General features: G+C 36.4%; 1 protein-coding gene across 3 annotated transcripts in view; it reads right to left on the bottom strand.

Moving 5' to 3' along the window:
• The window catches only part of LOC129569261 (protein drumstick), a 141,439-nt gene extending 120,468 nt beyond the window's left edge, over positions 1 to 20,971 (bottom strand). The window contains exons 1-3 of one of the 3 annotated variants that reach the window (XM_055447939.1): positions 20,459 to 20,971; positions 13,827 to 14,370; positions 11,324 to 11,374 (exon numbers count right to left, since the gene is read on the bottom strand). In XM_055447939.1, coding sequence (XP_055303914.1) covers positions 11,353 to 11,374; positions 13,827 to 14,035 — 231 coding nt within the window. In that variant the 5' untranslated portion in view covers positions 14,036 to 14,370; positions 20,459 to 20,971 and the 3' untranslated portion in view covers positions 11,324 to 11,352. Of the gene's footprint in view, positions 1 to 9,859; positions 12,403 to 13,826; positions 14,371 to 20,458 lie in introns of those variants that run through there. The other 2 variants (XM_055447937.1, XM_055447938.1) reach the window with 2 other exon arrangements.
• Positions 20,972 to 21,597: the final 626 nt, after the last annotated feature.

The following is a 21,597-nucleotide window of genomic DNA, read 5'->3' as shown; positions in this document are numbered from 1 at the left end:
AATGTAATCAAGCTAAAGTGGTGAGGAGGTCTTCCTAATTCGATGCCGTAATTGAATTACTGCGAAAAAAGAAGGTTCATACCATTCATTGGCTTATTGATTAAACATGTCGCGTTGACGTGTTTTGCGAATTGCTTATTCCCACTGTTAAGGCTCTTCTAAGTTCATTTGCACATATGTAATGACTAGGACTTATGCTTTGTGCAAATGGTCATAATCCAGAGTAGCCGCAAATTGTTTTAATCTCATTTTGCTTTTGTTAATTCATTTTTTCTTTCTTTTTACATGCAAAAACCCCAAAAGAAAATAAATGAAAGAAAGGAGAAAGAAAAAAAAACATGAATCGTAAAACAAATAAATTTTACGTCTTTAGCCCCATAGTTTGCGTGTTTGTTTAAACATGCTAACGGATTAAATGACACATTTTATCGATAAATATCCCGCAGAAATAATCGGCTCAACTTGTCATCTCCATGTGTAGTGTATTCTTCTTTGCATCGCTGCCAAGAATTCCCGCTGCTTTTCAGTTAAAACCAAATTTTCACCAATTAGCTCGGCCAAAAATGCAAACAAAGCATCAACCAAAACCAAATTGGGCAGGAATCGAATGGAATTTTTTGGTTGATTTTCGAAACTGGCTTTGTTTTTTTTTTTTAAATCGATGAATAAACTGAATCGATTTCAAGTTCTGACGGTAGAATAAAAATAGGTGCAAAATAATTTGTATGCGTAATGAACTTTTAGAACCATATATGACGCATATCGACTATAGCTGACATTTAGTCTGTGTGAAATGGTTTGTATGCGGTTTCTAAATGTGTTTCTTTTTTTTCTTTGCTTTGATGGAACAAGCACACTCAAAGCCGAATAGACAAAAACAGATGGAAAAAAAATCAATCGCTTTTTTTTTTTTATTTCAAACGATATAATTTAACGTGAATTTGAATATGATTTATGCTCACGACCACTTAGTGCGGAATAAAAATAAGGATGATGCTCACCGTTCGATCATGGGAACGTATTCGATTCCAGCCACGAACTTTCAATTTAGAGGCGATCCAAAGCGATTGAATATTCCGGTGAAATCGAATATGTGGGTTGTAGTAACGCTGGTTTGTTGCTGTGTATTTTTTTTCTCTCTCGTCATCAGCATCTTCGAACGAAGTTTGCTTCTCAAAAGGCAAAACAAGAGCCGGAACATTTTGAGAGAGAGAGAGAGAGAGATGCAAAAAGAAGTCATAAAAATGAAAATGAGAACAGCATCAGACAAATTAAACATAAACCGAAATGTCCACGGGAGCTCATTATTTTATTTTATTTTGTCAAATCGGTTCTGTTTTTGGCCAATAGAGAGAATGAACCTAACGTATATAATTGCAAAACATGGAGATCGTTCGGCGCTGCCGCTGCTGCTGCTTCTCTCTGCGAGCACACAGAGAGTGCTTTGGAATCTGTTTAGTGGCGGAAATTTATTAATCACATTAAAAATGAAATTTGATGAGCACAAAATGACTAAACAGGTCTCGGATTTATTGCCCAAAGAATGAGATAGAGCGAGGGAGAGAGAAGCAAAAAAAAGATATGATTTTGAAATCATATGGCGATGAAATGGCCGAAAGAATAGGTGCGTTCCAGAAACGAACAAAAAAAAATCACATTCAGTTGAAGTGTAGCCTTCAGTGAAGCGCTCGAAACTCAGCTATGACTGCTTCCCAAACTGTGCTGTTTATTTCCGCGGAATGAAAATATTTATATTAACACACAAACACACACAACGAGCCAACAATGAGTAATTACGAGCGTTAACGTTCAGTTGAATTTCATGCCGATTCTTATTTTATTTCAATCACACCACAGCAAACCCGCGTGTGGTAGGTAGAATGATCGAACGATTGAACGAACGCAGGGAATTTCAATTGCTTCAGTGCAACATAAATATTTTTGTTTTGAACGATCGTTGTTTAATACGAATGGGCGCGAGCGCGCGTATACAAGGAGAAAAAAAAAGACACCAAGAGCACCTTTAAGCCGTAATCGCTGGGCGCTACAAGCAGCGCCAATTGAACATTTCAAGTAGATGCAAATGTGCAAACATATCAACACTTCTTTATTTGATTCTCAATAATAAATTTATACTCATTACCAAACAGTTAGCTTACTGAAATCGTGCGCCCGTTAGCAAATGCAAGCGCAAGAAATAAAATTGATTACATTTTAAATGAAGTGTGTCTCGTTACGATTGAATATCAAATGCAATTAACCGATCCGAATGAAATATTTTGTTGAAATATTGTCTAGCTGGGCAACAATTGACATTTTGGTGAGTTGCCATACCTTGGACGGCAACGCATTGAAATTACATATTTTCAATTATCGAAGAGTTCAGCGTGAAAAATAGTTTTTCTACGAAAAGTACACACTCAATATTTATGAAACTTAGGGATTTGGGAATGTTGAAATCGGACGGTTGAAGTTGAGTGAATGTCGCAACGAATGCAGCAAATTGAAAATGGCGAAAAATCAATTTTGACTATTTTGTTGTTGTGATTCAAACTGTGCGATTTTGCATCCTTCACGGAAGTGGGATTTCTTCGTTTGGTATTTTTTTTTTTCCCCAATGGTATTACATTCAATTATAGCGATAGGTGGTAACAAATCGGCTAAAGTCAAACATTTCTGCTTTTGGCACAAAACAACGCTGTCTGTTTTAAACACAACAATTGTTTGTTTGACTTTTTCACGCATTATTTGTTAATTGGCAAAAGACATTATCGATTATCGGAAAAGTACTTAAGCCAAAAAAAACACTGTGACTAAATCCTGACACCAGGAAGAAATAAGGATGTGTGGCCGATGCGTTGCGCACGTTGGGCGGAACAGATAGAAAAATCAAAATCTTACTATGACTGAGCCTTAAGTCAATGCAAAATTTACGTATAGTCTTGTGTTTCCGACACAAAATATTTACAAATAAACGAGGTTTTTCGAGCCTAATTCCATTTATCTATGGCTTTTCATGTGTGCGTATGCACACAATGTTTCATTGGATTATACACTTCCCCTGTTGGTTTTCTTTGTCCCAATAATTACCACACAAAATGTTGCGAATACTAGCTTTGTTTTGAAATGCTATTTCAAAAGTCATGCTGCGTTTTTTCTTGCTTTTCCTTTCTTTTTTGCGTGTTTTCGAATGTTTTTTTTTTCAATAACATGGTTCAAACATGAAAAATCGCTTTACACATCAGCTTGGGTGTTTTTGCCCAGTTTTTTTTTTTGGAATTGTCTGTTTGTTTCATCAATTCCAGTTAAAAGAAAAACTAGGAAGAAGGTAAAGTACTGATACATGAAGTGAGAGAGAAATCCAATATTTGGTTTATCAGTGATTTATCAGTATTCGATTGCAATATCTGACTTCTCGTCATCGGCGGACATTTAATCTGGCAGCATGATGATTTGGCCGATTTGATGCGAAAGAGGTTTCTTCTTGTTAATCGCAATAATTTTTTGCTCTTTGCTGCAGCTTAAAATGTACCGGAACAAATTAAAAAATGGTTATTGGTGTTATGTTGAATGAGAGTGTTTGCAAACAATAAAGAAGTAAATTGATGCCTATCACACTGTAAACTGTGTTTCTTTGTAATAATAATGTTTCAATACGATCGATATGGGTGATTGTTTGTGGGTGATTGAGGATTGTTGATGATTTGGGTGTCAGGTATGTAGCTATGTGGCAGACAACACACCGGTGCCAGCATAAAAATGAAGCGAAACAATGTGAAAATGTCTTGCTGTTAGCTCCTGAGTGTGACTTTGATTCACTCCAACAACTGGAAGAAAAAAAAAGGCTCATTGCTAGACTTAATGAAAAAGTTTCGTCTTTTTATCTTTTTATTTGGCGAGTGAGAGAACGAGATTACAATGAAGTTATCGGAAACCAATGAAAATATATTATGCCACAGTGGACAAAGGTTTCATTTTCCAAAAAGATGTACAAAATCAATCTAAACAAAGTGGTCGAGACGCACAAGAAAGCCCGAACGAAACAAAAAGTGTCCAATCTCAATGAAACAAAGGGATGAGATCGAGATACAGAGAGAGCGAGAGAGAGAGAGAGAGAGAGAGAGAGAGAGAGAGAGAGAGAGAGTGAAAGAAAGAGGACGCATTGAAAGAAACCATCAAAACCCCATCAACAATGACAACAAAATGGACCAAAAGGTGGGAGATAAAAAGGAATGCCTGTATTTAGACAACAATGAGGTACATAAATGTCAACTTTGCGTCAATTTCAAACAATTTAGCTACTCACAAGCTGCGAATTAAAGCGACAGTAAGCAATGTATCCGACTGGATTTTCCTCGAAATTGAAACATTACTGCTGTGCATGGGACCAACCACGTCGATTCCACAATCCCCATATCCATCTTCGTTCAATTCTACCTACAGCTTTGATTTTTCCAAACCGATTGCGACGTGTATATCTGTTCTGTTGCAGCGCAATGTTTGTGCGGTCTCAATTGGCACGAAAAAATAAAAATAAAATAAAGTGGCAACAGAATTATAAGGTTATTATTATCAATAACACAACACCGAATTCAGGCAGCGCTTGAACAACGCAAAAGAACAGTTCTCAATAAAAACGAACAAATGCACCTTTGTCGTCGACGAATAAAAAGAGAATCGACGCATTGATCACAGTTCTTGCAGCAAGATAATAGTTGTCGTTATTTTTAGCAATAAACATGTATTATGAAATGAATCATGGTGCGATACGGATCTGACGTACATACGTTTTCGGTTGTCTTTCTATTTCATCGTGTATGCTTTTCAACCGTATTTCGTAAGCGGCAACATAGAGTTTACTCATCATAGGGTTTTAACGTTAATGAATGAACCGTCACAATTATATAGCGAGTTAATCATCTTTCTGCGTAAAAAGAAAGGAAGAATAAACCACAGAAAAAAAAAAACACATTAGAGGTGAAACAGAAAATTAACTGTAAATATAAACAAAAACAGTTTTTTGTTTGTTCATTTCGCCTGTCCGAAAGCGCAACTACTTGCTCGCTATTCGACCGCCAGCTCATTCATGAACGGTCGGTTGTTCGTACGTAGATCTTATCGTACTTTTTATCACACCAATATTGAAATAAAAAAAAAACAGAAATAGTGTCAAATTTGTCGCATGAAGTGGCCACTCAGTCGGTCGCCAAGCCGTGTCATGCTTGACGGTTGAGGTTTATGAATGAAATGCTTCAAACGAAAATGAAACGGTTATAATGAGCTTGCTTCTTTATTCAAATTTTGTGGAAAAATAATTAGGTTATCTGAGATGTGAGGAAAAACCAGTTTTTGACCATAGTTCAACGTAATCGTCACATACATAAATATATTTCACATAAACTACATTCATTCTTCAGCGGTGGAGGCTTCGGTTGGTTGTTGCCTTTTTTTTTCGTTTGCTTGCCGCTTTCCTTTCGTTCCGTTCACATCGACCATCGCAGAAGAAATGAGTAATACAATTGCTTTGCTAAGGCTGTTGGTTTTGTCACCAAAAACCTATTCATGAATGAATCCGAGACACGGCAAAAAGAAAACGCATTTTAATAAATCACTCATGCTGCGTGACGTTTCAAATGATGGACACACGAAAAAAAAAAATGACAACGACGATGACCATAATGTGAATGAAAGAAGGTCTTGGGTCGCATTGAGATCGCGTCGATGTGCAATCCTGAAATCTTCGCACTGCTCATTTGGATTCACATTAACATATAACTATGTTGGTTACTCGTTTGCATTTCGACAGAATTGACATGTGTTGTGAGCAAACATGGCAATAGATTGAGAGATCTGTGTGAAGGCTGCAATTTCTGCTGTTCTCCTCATTGTCGAATCCGATTGGAATTCAGGCATTCAATTTGTTTATTATTTGTGAGTCATTTGTCGGTCGGTCGGCTCGTCTCGGTTAGTTCGGCTTGGTCGAAACAACATACCGCACCAAGTGAGACGATGTCTGTGTCTGAAGTTAGCCGAATCTCTCTCTAGTATTTCACATTCCCAGTAAAAATGATAAATCATAATTTCATAAAGACACAAAATGCTGTAAACATATTTCCCTTGATCAGATGTCAGATGATTATCAATAAGTGGAACATAGGCCTTCTTGTTGTTGAACAAGCGCTGGATTTCACCAAGTGTCGATTGATTAGAACAGCAAATTGTGGGCAAATGCTAGAGTTTTTGTTTTGTTTGTGTCATGGTATTTAAAGTATTTCAACCATTCAACCAAATAAATTCCCAACTATTCATACGGAGTATATACGAAGAGAACAAGAAATGGTTTGAAATGAGAAAAAAATGAACGAAATTTGCAAGTCATACTTGGAAGCTTCGTTTTACGAAACGATAAAAATGTAACCGAATCGTCGTCGTCACCACTGCATCTGCAAATCATCAATAAACGTTTTTTTTTTTCACTCTCTCTTTCCATCTCAAATCCACAGAAAAAATTCCATTATTAAAACGTTTATCAAAGAAACAGAAAAAAAAATTGACCGAATCGTTTGTCGTGGAATTTCTGTTTCAATAGACAGAGGAAAAAAATTACCCACGCTTTAACGCACACAATCGATTCTATTGACTAGTTAATGATAGACTCTCTTAAAGATCTAAAGTATTTCAATTTTCAAACTAATCATATCGATATGTGTAGTGATGGTCAATAAATCCACTTCATTTCACTTTTGTGTGGCATACAATATTTGATGATGAACCGATGAACCGCTCTCTCTCTCTCTCTCTCTCTCACTCTCCGTATTGACAACAATGCTTATTTGTGAGTATATAAATCGTGATTTTGGTGTCATTGGAAAAATGTATTCTATTTGGTGCGAGATGTTCGATGAAAAGAAAAGGTGGCGGCTCGCCTTTTTCCTCGTCAATCGCGTCGATTTGTAGACGTTTTGTCCAAAAGTGAGGAAAATTGATCGATTTCGAATCATATTTTCATTCTATTGAGAATGCTTGACATGCTCGCGCATAATGAATATCATTGTGGCGCAATAGCCATGAAAGCAATATGCCATGTATGCGACACAACAAAGCAACTTTGCCGTCGCCCGATGCTTTGGCATCAGCACGGAATGAATGCAATCGCATTTGCTGACAATAAAAACAGCAACAACAACAATAATCACCACACAAAAAAAGCACTTGAATGAATTACTGCATTCATTGCACCTATCCATCGTTCGGACCGCCTCAAAATCACATGTAATCATTTTCCATGGAACGTGAACCAAAATGAAATTATAATCGCTTAAAGATCAAATGTTCAAAAATGTTTATTTTGTTAGGTGGTGTTTTCATTCGGTGTGTCGATCAAAAAAATCGAAATTGACTCGTTTTCAAAACACTCGACTGGCTCAATAAAACGTAAATGCGATTCATAAATAATTCATCTCTCTCTATCTGAACTTTTTTTTATTCATCGTCTCACTTTATATTATTATTGGTCGAAACACATTGGTAATGATTGCCATTGTATTTGTGCCCCGTCAATGTTGCACCTCAATTGTCACTCTATCTCTTGGTGTGTCTTTGTCGCCTAAACAATGACTTAACAAATTATTGAATTAAATATGTTTCCTTACAAATCATCATTCATTTCGCTGCGATAATAATGATGAATGTCATTGCAATGGTAGAAATCATAAATTACGGCCACGCATCCCACCAATTGGAGCCGCGTTTCAGTATGGAATGATTTCATTTTCACGCCGGATTCCATAACAACAATGCTTGCTCATTATTTGTTCAGAAAAGGTCTTAAACGTTATCGCATTTGATGATCGTTTATTTTTACGTTCTCACAGGAATGGGCCACGAACCGTGTTTGAACTGCCGATGTGCGTTGATTTGTTATGATTCATTGCTTTATTTGTTATGATTTCCACCAATCGAACGCTGAAGTGGAAGTGAGACTTGGCGGCGAAGCTAGGTTCAAAGTTGATGAGAACTCACTCCGACAAGAAATAGATAGAATGAAGAAATATTTGAGAAATCACTCATTAGTTTGTCGTATGAGAATTGAAATGAGTGTTAACGAGCAACGGTGTTTATTGGTTTATATCGCGCGATAAGACACATGGATTAGGTGTAATAATATGGTTTCGTTTCATTTTGAGAAGAGCGAGAAAAAATAATAACAACAACAAACAACTCAACAACACATGTTATTGGTCTAACGACACCTTTTCCAGATAGTTTTTTTTTTTTATTCACCAACGTGTGGCTTTTTAATCTAGTCTCAAATTCCCAATCTAATTTAATGCTTACCTCGGCGAGTGGCGCAAATACGCAGTAACAACTGGCGCTCGTGTACAGAGAGCGCTGAGCAAATCTACCGATGATCACATCAAATCAACCTCACACACACACACACACACAACAATCAATTCACAAAAACCCAAATGACATTGTTGATGTGACAAATAATTTGACGTTTGATCTACCGGAATCCAATCCCCAATGGTGTGTTTCGAGACCAAAAAAACCACCGAATACCTTGATACCGAAACGAATCCGAAATGACAAGACAAGCTCAAAGTCAAAGAAGCAGAAAAATCGATGTTCGTTGAAATAGTGTTGCGTACACGTTTTCTTTTCTCTCCCTCTCTCTCTCCTCTCTCTCTATAAACGGAGCTGTGTTTTGTGCTTTAATTACGATACGACCGGGGATCAATAGCAGAAATCAGATTTCATGCAACTGAACTCCAATTCAAGCAATGCATTGAGCGAACAACTTAATTAGTGGCTTCAATCTCGATTGATCATTGACTATGCTTCAAGGTATCATGACATGCTATGATATGTTCGGTATTACGTTTCAAAAGCTTCGCTCAACGATCCGTCAAAAACGTTGTGGGTGACAATTTTCACAGAGCCCGTATTCATTATACACATTAACGTGTGGCATTTATTTTTGTTTTCTTCCACATCGTTTTTCTTCTCGAAAATAAATCGCTGTAATTTCATTATTCTAAATTACTCACTCACTCCGAAACGGAGTCTTCGAATGACCCATATCAAGAAGTAGCCACGAAATTTTTTTTTAATAAAAAATACAAAAAGTCGTTAAGTAACGCAGAGCGCATTCGCTCAATTGTAAAGATCAGTCGAAGTTGGTTGAAAATAATTTTTGGCTGTTGAGTCCATTTAAATGTAAGCCGTTGATCTTTAAATCGCGAACATCGGCTTGACAGCAAAAGAAGCAGCTTCGGATACTCACAACGACAGTAATGTATGAGGTTCCAAGCATGACATACATATAGCATGTATGAGCAAGTCTTGTCCAAATTCGTATTATTATTTTTTTCGCACACATTCTCATGATACTTACGTACATTTAATAAAGAAACAGACAACTGTTACAGAAATGTTTCAAGCAATGCCGATATCGCTTGAAGCAAATATTACCCACATGAGGAAGACTTTGACAGTTTCAATTTGTTGCTCGTTGTGTTTTGTTTCATTCAGCAACAATATTCGATCAAATTAATTGGCCTGCTCAAAGTCTTACCATTCAACCATTCTGAAGTCTTAATTTAAGAGCTATTAAAGCACATTATGAACATCAATTTTGTTTTACCTTTTCAAATATACCATTGTTGTTGATTGTGCGCTCCTTCTCATTTACTAGTAAAGCATACTCAATATCTTGAGTGATTCTGAAATGATACCGCAACCTCAACCTTTTGATAGAAGAAAAAAAAAAAAGAAATCATCCATCGAATACATCTGCGTTCGTAAAACGGAAAATTGCGTTTATCAAAAATGGAAGGAAATAAAACTCGTGTAATTTATTTAAATTAATGAATTTTTCGGATATTTATTTGGATATATATATATGTTTTTATAAAGGGTTAAATTAAGAGAAATTTGGATTCATTGATCTATTCGACATGTTACAAAGTGATTATCGTCTTAAGGTAAAGAAGAAACAATTCAGCAAAGAAATAAAGAACTATTTGTTTCGAAAACATTTTGAATGCATAGTTTGAGCGGATATTTTTTTCGCCTATACCTAAAATCAAATCGAGGATGCTTAAAATTACAATTTCTTTATGCTACTATAAACTAAGATCGCTTGTAATTAAATATTCAAATAAGATTATCTAAATCTTAGTACATAAATTATGATTTAAATTTCGATTTCGTTTTTTTTTTTTTTCCTTTTTTTTATTTCGTAGCATTGTTTTTTTTCCTCGTTGTTACTTGAATTTCTCCGAATCGTTTCTGCGGTAGACTAGAATCTATCCTAAGTACGACTTATGTGTATGAAATTTTAAGACGAAAAAAGAAATGCTTTCATAAGCACAGCTATCGTTCTATTTTATTGTTCAGAGAATGGAATCCAAAATCAAAAGGCACTTGAACCACTCAAGCGCATATGTTATGGTGGTTTAACATCATTTACTTGGTCAAAGTGATGGAAAAACTTTTCATTTACGTATAAGCTACAAAAATATGTTGTTGAGAGGGAACAAGTGATAAAACGGATATCAGAACTATTTTCATTTATTTTGATATGAATCTAAATATACACACACATACGCGAAACTGGATTGAACTGGGATCATTTTGTGGACGATTCTGGACCGTGCTTCTCAACCGTCATTCAATTTGCATTTAATTTGATTTAAATCAATTGAAATCGATGTCATTTGCGGTCGGTGTGCTACCGGGCTAAAAGTTGAATTTAGATCAATAAATCCAACTTTTATGTAGCGTATTTTCATATGTCAGATCAAAAAGCAAGGTAATTTTAGTCACAAAGAATACATACAATGTCCTCCTTGGCTTAAGGAACTTGAAAATCATTTGTGGTTCTTTTTTTTAAATTCTTAAATCGTGGAAATAACGACGCTGAAGATCATAACGAAAAAATAATATTTGGGTGATTTGCACACTGCCGTCTATATTTGGGATAAATCCTGTTGAGCATTTTTCCGAAGCGATCGATCAACATCCTTCGATAGCATTTTTGTTCATGCATTCACTGAATTTCATCGGGGTGGAAAATAATGTGTTCAAAAGAATATATGCGGATGTAGGCAAACCAAATCGATACTGGCTGTGATTATATTAGTCATTAGCAGAACCATTCGAAATGAAGCCAATTCAAGCTTCTTACTGATACAAAACGGGTGTTTCTTTCTTTTAAATTTGATAATTTGTTACATTTATGCGGATGCGAAAAGGAGGAGACGAAATTATTTTTTTTTGAATTGAGGTGTAGCGGATAAATGTTGCCTCAAGATCGTTTTTTGTTTTGCGCATTAATAAGCTCATCTATGAGTAGAGGTGCGATGCTCTGTAAAAAGAAAATAACAAATCCAAAAAGAAAAGAAAAAGAGAAAAAAAAAGAGTCGTAATGAATCGCCGAATTTTGATGAGTGTTTATAGTTTTTTTTCTGTCATTTTCTTTTTCAAGAGACTTGAGACGAACACAAAACTCAAATTAGAAATTCATTAGATGTGAGATCCAGCTCATTCCTCTATCTTTGCTGTTTTTTTTGTTGTTGTTGAAGTAATGTTAGTAATTTATTAACCAAAATGTGAGGTGAATTTTTCTGTTTTGGATTGGTTAGAAATTTTGTGAAATGCCAAAAGAACAAGACGACTTGTTTATTTCTGTCATAAGTTCGAAAACCAAAATTATCAAGTGCTTGTATGGTTGGTGCAATAGTTGTTTGTGTGTGTGAGCTCCCTTCTGAATACCGTTTATTGTTTAATGCAATTAGTAAAGGTGTTTGTTTAGATTGATCATCACTTAATATAGATCGTTTGGATCGTGTCTGGTGGAATAAAAACGATTTCTTAATCGCAACAAAAATGATATGGAATTAGTTGAGTAATTGCATTCCGAGTGCGCTTAAGTGCTACTATTAGCTTATCATTTCTGCATGTTGTGTGTATACTGTTTTTTTTGTCTTTTGATCTATTTTCTTTTCCTTAGTTACAACAACGAAAAGAGAATAGTTTCGATTATTGTTTCTATGTCTGGTAAATGGAAGTAAGTGTATGCTATTTTGTGGCAAAAAACTAGCAATCTTTCAATTGACAAATTATTGGTTGTGTTTTTCTATTTTGTTTTGTTTTATTATTTTGAAGAGAGATAGAGAAAGAAATGTGTATTGATTATTAGGTTTCAAATACGATGGAAGACAACAGCTGCAATAATATGGACATCTAAAATACAATTCGCTGCTGCCTTTGATTTTGTCCCCTCACCATCAGTGTATTGCTTTTGCGCTTGCATGTTTATTGATTTTTTTTTTTTGTTTTGTTTTGTGTGTGTAATCTATTAAATGAGTTTATCGCCAAACACACTGACTACATCTACAAGAGAAGAGAAATAAAGCTTGTTTGGTGATGTTTACCTTAAATCCACTTAGGTGTAAAAAAAAAATGTGTACTCTTCAATACCGATTTTGTGGAAGATCGCCGAAAGAAAAAAAAAAGTATGTAGGAAGATGTACCGCTGGTGCAAGAAACAGATTGGCATTTTTATTATGCCGCGTTCATGCACCCGCTTCTTCGTATATATTTATGCATACTTTTTTTTTTCATCCCGGTATCTTTTTGTTTATCGGCTTTACTTTTGGTTTTATTAGTAAAAAAAAAAAATCGGTTAACATCTAATGATATCAATATGATCTCACCACAATGATTTCAAGAATATAAAATAATGCGAATGGACATCATTTGACACATGTTTTATGGTTTACAATATGTTGAAGGGGAGAAGCTTGCGGCGCGACCGAATAAAAATTACAATAATTTTCACAACGAAAAAAAAAAAACGAACCGATTGAGAACTAAAGTGTGCAGAAGGAGAGAGAAAGAGAGAGAGAGAGCGAAAAAAAATCAAAGTAAATTATGATACAAGCCACGAGCAAGTACTATGGCGCCTATCGTGAAGACTTTATCATCGTGCCGTTGTTTCATTGTTTACAAAATTAATTTTTCATTTTAATTAAATGCGACTCCATAGGAAGCTGTGATTCCAACCGAATGATATGCGAAAATTTCATTATGAACGAAGATGAATACATAAACAAAAGGTGAGCGAGACCGAGGGAAACGAAAATTGAGCAGTACAGAGCTTCAAATGTTTTCATCACAAACTAATAATAATTGTTTATTGTGTGGCTGTACGCCATGCAAACAAATGTGGTCATTGTTCGGAGTTTTGTGTTTTTTTTTTCTTCTTTGGCGAAGAAAGAGAGAATAAACCGCATGCATTTTATTTCGCAAAAATGAAAATTTCAAATGAAAAAGTCGGATTTTTTTTTTCGGCGACATGTCTTTGGGTTTGATCACAAATGCGAAACAATTATTAACGCCAATTGAACATATATGATGATGATGTTGAGTTTTTCTGTGTGTGTATGTGCATTGTGCATGTGTGCCAGACGATGTCTCCAAAACCACATTTTCGGTCTTTGCACAGCGACGTGCATTATGGGGTCTTTAGCGGTTTGCCGATGAATAAGTTATTGCCAATCATAAAGTTGCAAATAAATCGGTCGCGTTGACATAAAACAATCAGTATAAACATGTGTGACAATGTGTGTATATTGCGTATATTGCGAACACACTTTCGAACCATACAAAACGTCATGATGTCTCATTCCATTCATTTTGAATTGCTTTTTTTTCTCGATTTCGTTATCGAAATTCGTTGAAATTATTTACTTTGGTGATTGAAAATGGTTTGAACAGTGATAAATTAATTGAATTCAAATTTCATTAGTGTTTACCTGTGCTGACGGAAATTGTCCGGACGTTTGAAATGTTTGCCGCACACCTCGCACGAGAAGGCAATCTCTGGGCTTTTGTGAGTGCGCTCATGGATCATCAGATTGTATGATTTCGTGAATCTTCGCTGGCAATATTTGCAGACGTATTCGCATTTTGGGCGCATTTTACGACGAAAGTCATCGCTCTCAATTTTCAATACGGTAAACATTTTGGAACTACTTTTTCTTCTTCTTCTTCTTCTTCTGACTCAACGATGACTCTTCCTGTGTGTAAGTGTTTTGTTGCCTTTTTTTTGGTTTCTCCTTTCCGAATTTGTGTGTTCACTTTACTGCCGCAAATATACTGCTGTAATCTCTTGTATGTTGACGAAACAAAATCAATGAAGTGCTGAATTAAGCCGTATTGTAATGATTTTTATTTGTTTCGTTCGCGTTGGGACTGTGCGCCGTTTGCAAACGAATAAAACGATGTTTCAATGGTTTTTTTGTCTTTCTTTTTGTTGTGATCAACTGACGCGACGACGTTTGACAATTGTACCGTAGTCTGGAAATAAGAGAAATAAAATGAAAACATCGAATGAAAAAATATGAAACAGAAAAAAGGGACAAAGCATAAAAAGAAATTAGCAAAAAAAAAAGAACAAAAAAAAAATTCGTTCATTTCACAACATGTTCTACATTATAAGTATATTATGTGCTTCGGTTCTGGCTCTAACCATGAATGGGCTTTTAAAAATATTACACGATTTGTTTTTAGTGAATTTTCATTTCCTCTTGTCGCTTGTACGTGCGTGCTCCAATGTGTGTGAGTTAGTGAGTGAGTGTGCTGGCTCAGAAGAACAAGCGTTGAGTAAATCAAATTTTGACCAGATAACGAGATTTATGTCGTCGAATGAACTCCGATATACCATTTGGGCTCATGTAAATATTTAATGTATAGCAATAAAAATATTGACACTCATCGTGATCGTTCGACGGAATATTGTGTGTGTGTGTGTGAATGCTGTCATGGTCGTAGTCGACGTCGCGTATTAGTCATTGGTAATATTTATCGTTTGTTCAACGCTCGCACGTGATATGGATAAGATGAGTGCCCCATTCAAAGAAATGCATGTTTGTTTTTTATCATAACTTTGGATTTTATCTATGCTGTGAATTATGTGGCAGCGGCGACGAAGACCGAAGACGATGTCAACGATGATTACGACGGCGTGTTCAGTTATGATTTTTTATTTTGTGCTTGTGAAACGAGCACATATGGTATTGCACGATGATATGCCTTTGTAATGGCGCTTTGAACTCGAACCAATAATCGGATTTTATCGCTTTCAATCACTTGCATCTGCTCAGTGAAAGAGAGAAAAAAAAAGTGCACTAGACGCCGACACATCGTAAAACGATTTCTACCTGGAGATCAAAAAACGCTTTGTGGTTTGCACGAAATCGATTTAGAGACAATTATTACAATATCAGACAATATCTTTCGAAGCTCTGAACATTATTTTCGGCACTCTCTTTGAAATCGAATACCTTGATCAATTTGGGCTTTTTGACATTCTGTGGAATCATCCGATCACACCTTTGAAATTGGATAGCTATTATTAAAAATGTTCATCTCTTCTTCGTCTATTTGGCAAACGTACAACAAAAAGCGAACTTGAAACAATTGCATTTCGAATGCAATTGAAACTGGCAAGAATGGCTTGGCTTGGCTTGGCTTGGCTTGGCTTGGCTTGGCTTGACTTTTATTCTCCACCAAATTGACCATTTGAAAACAAACATTGAATGGTGAATTGAATTGAGATTATGCGCAAAGGGGTGCCATACGTCGATGTGAATGCGGGTGTGTGTTTTGTTTTGTTCAGCAATTACATCTTCTTCAATGCTCTTCTGGCCGGAACAAAGGGGCTGGCAAAATAAGAGATAAACAAGACACATGAACCTACATCAATTCACGCCTAATTGTTGCCGTGTCAACGGGAGCTCTTTAAGACTGATCAACAACGGCCGAAACATGAAAATGGGCAACAGCAACAACGACTTTAAGAACAAACGAACTACGAACAAATGCACAAAACTCGTCAAATAGAGTCAAAATGCAGTCAGGGGAGAAAGGTACGCACGCATTGAAGATACATTCATTTGCACGAAGTTTGTGTGAGCAATATTTATTTTCACAAAAAAAGGAAATTCATATAATTGTCCGTAGGTATGCGTTGACTAAACAACAGAAATGCCAAAGCGTAAGACATAATCCTCCTAACTAATGGTGCGTACGGTTTTGCTGGATGCGACGGCATCGAATAGAGGATGCGCTGTCCGAATACACACACACATACCAACCATCAAAGTCGAGTCGAGATCGCTTTAGTTCTCAATATTTCGTTTTCATCTCTTCCTTCGATAATCACATTAATGATAGATATTGTTGAATTTTCCAACCGAATTTTTGGTTATTTGTTTCATTCGCATTTGGACCTGCCATGGAATCTTCCTCTCACTCCGGTAAAATTAGCGAGTCCAGCCGGATTTCGACACATTGATTATAGTAATAGATATGAAATTTAAAGGAAAGAAGCATTTGACGATGCAGTTGAATCTTCTTTTTCATCTTTTTTTTTGTTATACTTTTCGTTTGGCTATTTATTTTTTCCATGCATGCACAATGCGTCGTCTGTGACGGAATCCCAAAAATGCAACCAAATCGTGCGAAGATGACGACGACGATGACGACGACGACGACGACGACGACGACGACGACGACGACGTGTGTTCAGTATTCCAAATAAAATCGTTCAATCATTGGTGTGCGCAATGCGATAGCGACAAATCATATTTCGTACTTCAAATCGTCGGAAAGTTTCCAAGAATTTGGCCACGTCGGTCCACCCTTTTCACATTAATTTGCTTTGCAGTCGACGTTTTTTTTTTTCTTCTTCTTCTCTGGTCTCAGCTCTTCCCGTTGTTTTTTCGATCGTTGTTTTAGAAATGTTCTGGAGTCACCGGAGAATGAATGAGTCAAGGGAAAAAAAAACGGCAATAGAATCGCAATGATCGCAGAACTATAACGAAAAAATACCAATCATATTTATGCTATCTATAACATTGATCTCGGCCCGTAAATTTGAATACAACACATAATATTCGGAATATGTTTGGCGTATGCGCATTCTCGCTGGTGCGAGACACACCACACAAAAAATCAGGCGTGCGCGAGCCCGCTGCATACGATATTGGCCGTGCCTTTGACAAAATGATATAATATCACGAAATCAAAGAATGTGGATACCCACTGTGGATTCGAAAATGACCCAAAACTATACTGTGTCGTGTGTGCTTGCGCGCTGACTGGTTGCGCTAGGCTCTAACATGAAGGCGCAGACACACACGATCACTTGTATCGAATTACTCGCATATATGCATATTGTTATCTGTTGACCGCACTATTCACTTCGGCGCATTCCAATGTCACTGCACCATTGATCTCCCTGTTTCTGTTGCACCGAACCCTGTCGCCCCGAGAGAGACAGCGATAGAGAGACACAGGGAGAGAGTGTGTGTTTGTATTTATTGTCGCTGCAACATCATCGTTTTTCAACAACATAATCGGTACAACAAAAAGAACAAACAAGCGCAATCGAAAATCTATGAAACTAGCGCCTCACCGTGAATAGGAACAAAGACGGGAAAACACACGTTGGTTTCGCTTTGTGCAGCTCTCATTTTGAGTAGACGAAATCAATTCACCAAATTCATTCAAATATGAAAAACCGATTAATAAATCAAATTTTATTGCTAATAAAAGTGGATTCATATACGAACGTTGTTTTGAGAGCAATAAATATTTATGATATTCCAAAAGAAAAATACGCTTCCCAATTTGAAGACGCGCTTTTTTTGTTTCTCTCTCTGTGTTGGGGCTTTCGGTTGTTTTAACGCGATGGGAAGCACAAAATAAAAGAATAAAATATTGTTTTTTTTTTTTTGTCTTTGGTCAAATAAAATTGGGAGAAAGAGAATAAAGCGAATGATACCGGGACACAATCAGTAATTAAGTACCACTGTGTGTGACTCAATGTGTTATGCGCCGCCGTGAGGCACATCGATCGCAAATGATCGGCATGTTTCAAGTGTGTGTCGTTTTCATTTCTCTTCAGATTTGAACTGAATTTTCGATGGCGTATGGTTTTGATTGCCTTTCTGCTTATTTCAAAAAGTCGTCCACACTATTGTTTACTAATAAATTAAAAACAACAGCGGAACGAGTCTCGGTGTGACATGCATCTTCGATTGTTGTGTGGGTTGCAAACGATCATCATAGAATTTCATAAGAATTTGAAATAGAATTTTTTTTTATAGAAACGTGAAATTGAGCTCCAAATAAAATTCAATACTAAAAATCAAACCGAAACGGTTAATCAGTCGATTTTGGTAATTTAAAACATGATTTGGCTTTTGGCATGCGCAATTTTATTGAACGATCCGTTTGTTTTTCACGTGCGCATTCTCAATGCAGAGTTCAAATCGCCCAAGCAAACAACGAGTTGCCGTTGATCGTGGCGTCCAGTTGATCGATGTAACACTGGTAGCCAGTGTGTGTTTGAAAACTGTTCGTCGTCGAAATATGGGTATGTATTGTGTGTGTAAACATAAATTAAGCGTTACACACTCTTGTTGAGCACACTTCAGTGACTAGCGTTCCGTCTCTTTTCGTATTGATCGTGTGCTTTGGTGGCTTCAAGCATCGGCAATTTTGTGTATGTGTGGCATGGAAATATACAAAAAAACGAGCCGGCAAAATGAAGGCAGTAAGAACGAAACAAAATTGAACAAAAAATAAATAAAACAAGAACGAAAACCCACCGTCCAAACAATTACCACATACTGGAAACTTCATAATGGATTTTATTACAAGCACGTTATCGCCTCAATTACTGCAACGCAATGCTTCTGTGCTTGAATATGTTCCGGTGTGTGTGTATCAGACCCACTGGCTTGAATTACACGACGGAACAGAATGAACGAACGAATAAAAAGAACAATCATACTTGATGGTAAAACGAATAGTGTGGAAAAAGTGTGTGTGTGGAGAGTCTACGGAACGTGCCGCCAATCAGCAACACGAAACATTAGATTATTATGTTGTAACAACATAAGGTAAAGTGAGCAGCAGCGCCGGTGTTTTCATTATAATTTGTTACATTGTTGGAAAAGCGTTGCATTGAAAAGAGAACTCGATGAAGTGTGATGCAGAAAATGTTTTTGCAGCGACGAAGCGCCTGAAACATTGTCGTGCAGCAAAGTGATCGCATATTATGAAATTAAATGCAATCTTCTAATTAGAATGAAGAGGCGCCGAAGATAATTTTGAAAAGCTTCTGGATTTTTTTTTTCGAGCTGAACATATTTCCTTGAAGAAATCCACATTGAAATGAAAAAGATTTCTGTTTCAGTATTAACGATTCGAGCTGAAGAACTATGCGTGTTTCAACGTCGTGAATGTGTGTTTCGTTCAACGCAAACAATGGAGTGAAGAACGAATCATGCATGAGTTGCGCATTGCGACGGCACATTTCAATACGCTATTGACTCTACACTGAAGTATCAAGGGCGGTACGAGCGAAACGGTAGCACCTTATTTGGGCGAAAAAATACACGTGAACAAAAAGGTGAACAGAAACTTTATTGTATTCTTGCTGTTGATATCGACTTAACATTTGATTGGCTTAAATATTCACAGTAGCTTTTAACGTGTGTGTCTTTTTCAAGTCGTTTGCATAGGGTTTGCCACGTTTATCTACCAATGTTATTCATTAGGCATCATCATTTTGGAAACGTTAGAAAAATGGAATAGTTTCGATATGATTTTGCATGAATAATCGTCGCATGTTTATAGCTTAGTTTCGCCTTTCACAAAAATTTGAATGTTATATCAAATGGAACGTAGACCGTATGGGCCAATAAATTTTAAGTGAGTCATCAACTATTTTATGCGATGAAAGTATTTTAGAAATGTGAAAACCGCATGATGAAACTTTATGCGATGTTTATCGCCAACCGCATGATTAAAATAATTTCGATTATGATCAATACGATCTCGTTGTCATACATCACAGTTTTTGTGCGCGAAAAGCGCTCATAGACTGTTTGCTACTGTGACGAATATCGATTTTTGCACATAGAAGTAGATACGATCGCATAGGGAAGAGTTACCGGCAAATTAGTTAAATATTCATTTATGTTGAAATTAAATGTGCCAGCATTTATTGCATTCACACAGTTTCCACAAAAAATTTGTTGAAATTTCGAAAGGAAAGTCGTCTATTAGCTATTACTACGTGTGGCCGACGAGAGCAAGAAAATTTTCAGTTCGGTATGTCCAAACTATTTCGCAGGAAAAAAAACATTTATGAAATTATGCGCGACTTTGTGCAAAATTCTATTTTTAATTTTTTTTTCCAGTAAATCAATAAAAGCACAAGTGGAGTGGAAGAATTACCAAATAAAATGAGTTGAGATTTAAAACACACTTTTTTCGAGTTAAAAGCCCTTAAAACCAATCACAAAAATCCAATAAAATAATTTGTCTGCTATTTTTCTACCATAAAAAAATGAACGAAATGTGTACTTACATCAAAAATTTGTGGATTAGTTTTTCTCAGGAAAACGTGGAAATTAATATTGCGCAGTTAGGCAAAGTTGAAAAATAAAATCCGATGAACACTTTTCGACGTCAGAAAAAAATCAATTTATTTAAATAATTTTCCAACAAATATTCGCGCGATCGATGAATTATTTATCATTAATATTTTAAATGTTCGAAAACAGGCGAATAAACTGAACTTCCGAACGCTTCTGTGCACAATTAACTACTGCTCACACTGGTGAAACGTAAGATCGACCAAAATATAATTTAATAAAAAAAAAATAAAGTCCAATAACAACAACAACAATGAATATAACACGGACAGGCTACCACAAAACTTCGGGTTCGCTCGCTAGTGCGCTCGCTAGATGTGGAATGAATGAATGGTGAGTTGTTGGTAACAGAAGTCAAGACTTTCTGGCAAGTAGCCGAACTGGAAACTGCTGAACGTTCTACTGTGTTTTAAACAACAGCAGCAGCCGTGGCACACAACAGTGCGGCAGCGACAACGGTAAGAGAGCACTTTCCACGCATATAAAAACCCATGTATGTATATCTCTCGCATTCGTCGTCGTTGCCGTCGTCGTCTTCGTCGTAGTCGTATAGTATATATATATAAAGAGACGATTATGGTTCGTAAACGAAATATGAATAAAAAGCGATCACAAGTAGCGCACTATGTGAAATGTGAGCTTCTCGTAGCCCGAAGACCCCTGACGATTTTTTCTCTTTCATCTTGTGTGCGTTGTCGTTGTCTATTTCATTTGTTTCACTTTATACGATGTCGCTTTGAAATATGTGTATTGTGTATGTTTGGTATATCCCCACCAAATGAACGTTTTTATTTGTTTTATTCGGTTTTCGTTCGTTCAATTGTTTTTTTCTTCTCGGTTCGTTCGTTCGTTCGTTCATTCTGTCTCTTCTCTCTTCTCTTCCTCGGTTGTCTCTTTATACGTTTCTTTGTTGTTGTTATTGTTGTTGCTGTTTCTGTGCCGTGGATTCGTTTCGTTGTTATTTGCAATCGAGAGAGAATTTATGTAGAGCCAGAACAAGTTCACATAGATACGAAACGGAATGCATTCGGCTGTATGAGTTTTTACCATTTATAGCACGCATGCAATCTCA

The sequence above is a fragment of the Sitodiplosis mosellana genome, unplaced genomic scaffold (assembly GCF_009176505.1).
Source record: "Sitodiplosis mosellana isolate CC-2019 unplaced genomic scaffold, AAFC_SMos_1.0 Smas_scaffold_30, whole genome shotgun sequence".
Lineage (NCBI taxonomy): Eukaryota > Metazoa > Arthropoda > Insecta > Diptera > Cecidomyiidae > Sitodiplosis > Sitodiplosis mosellana.
This window is presented reverse-complemented; position numbering and strand designations above follow the sequence as displayed.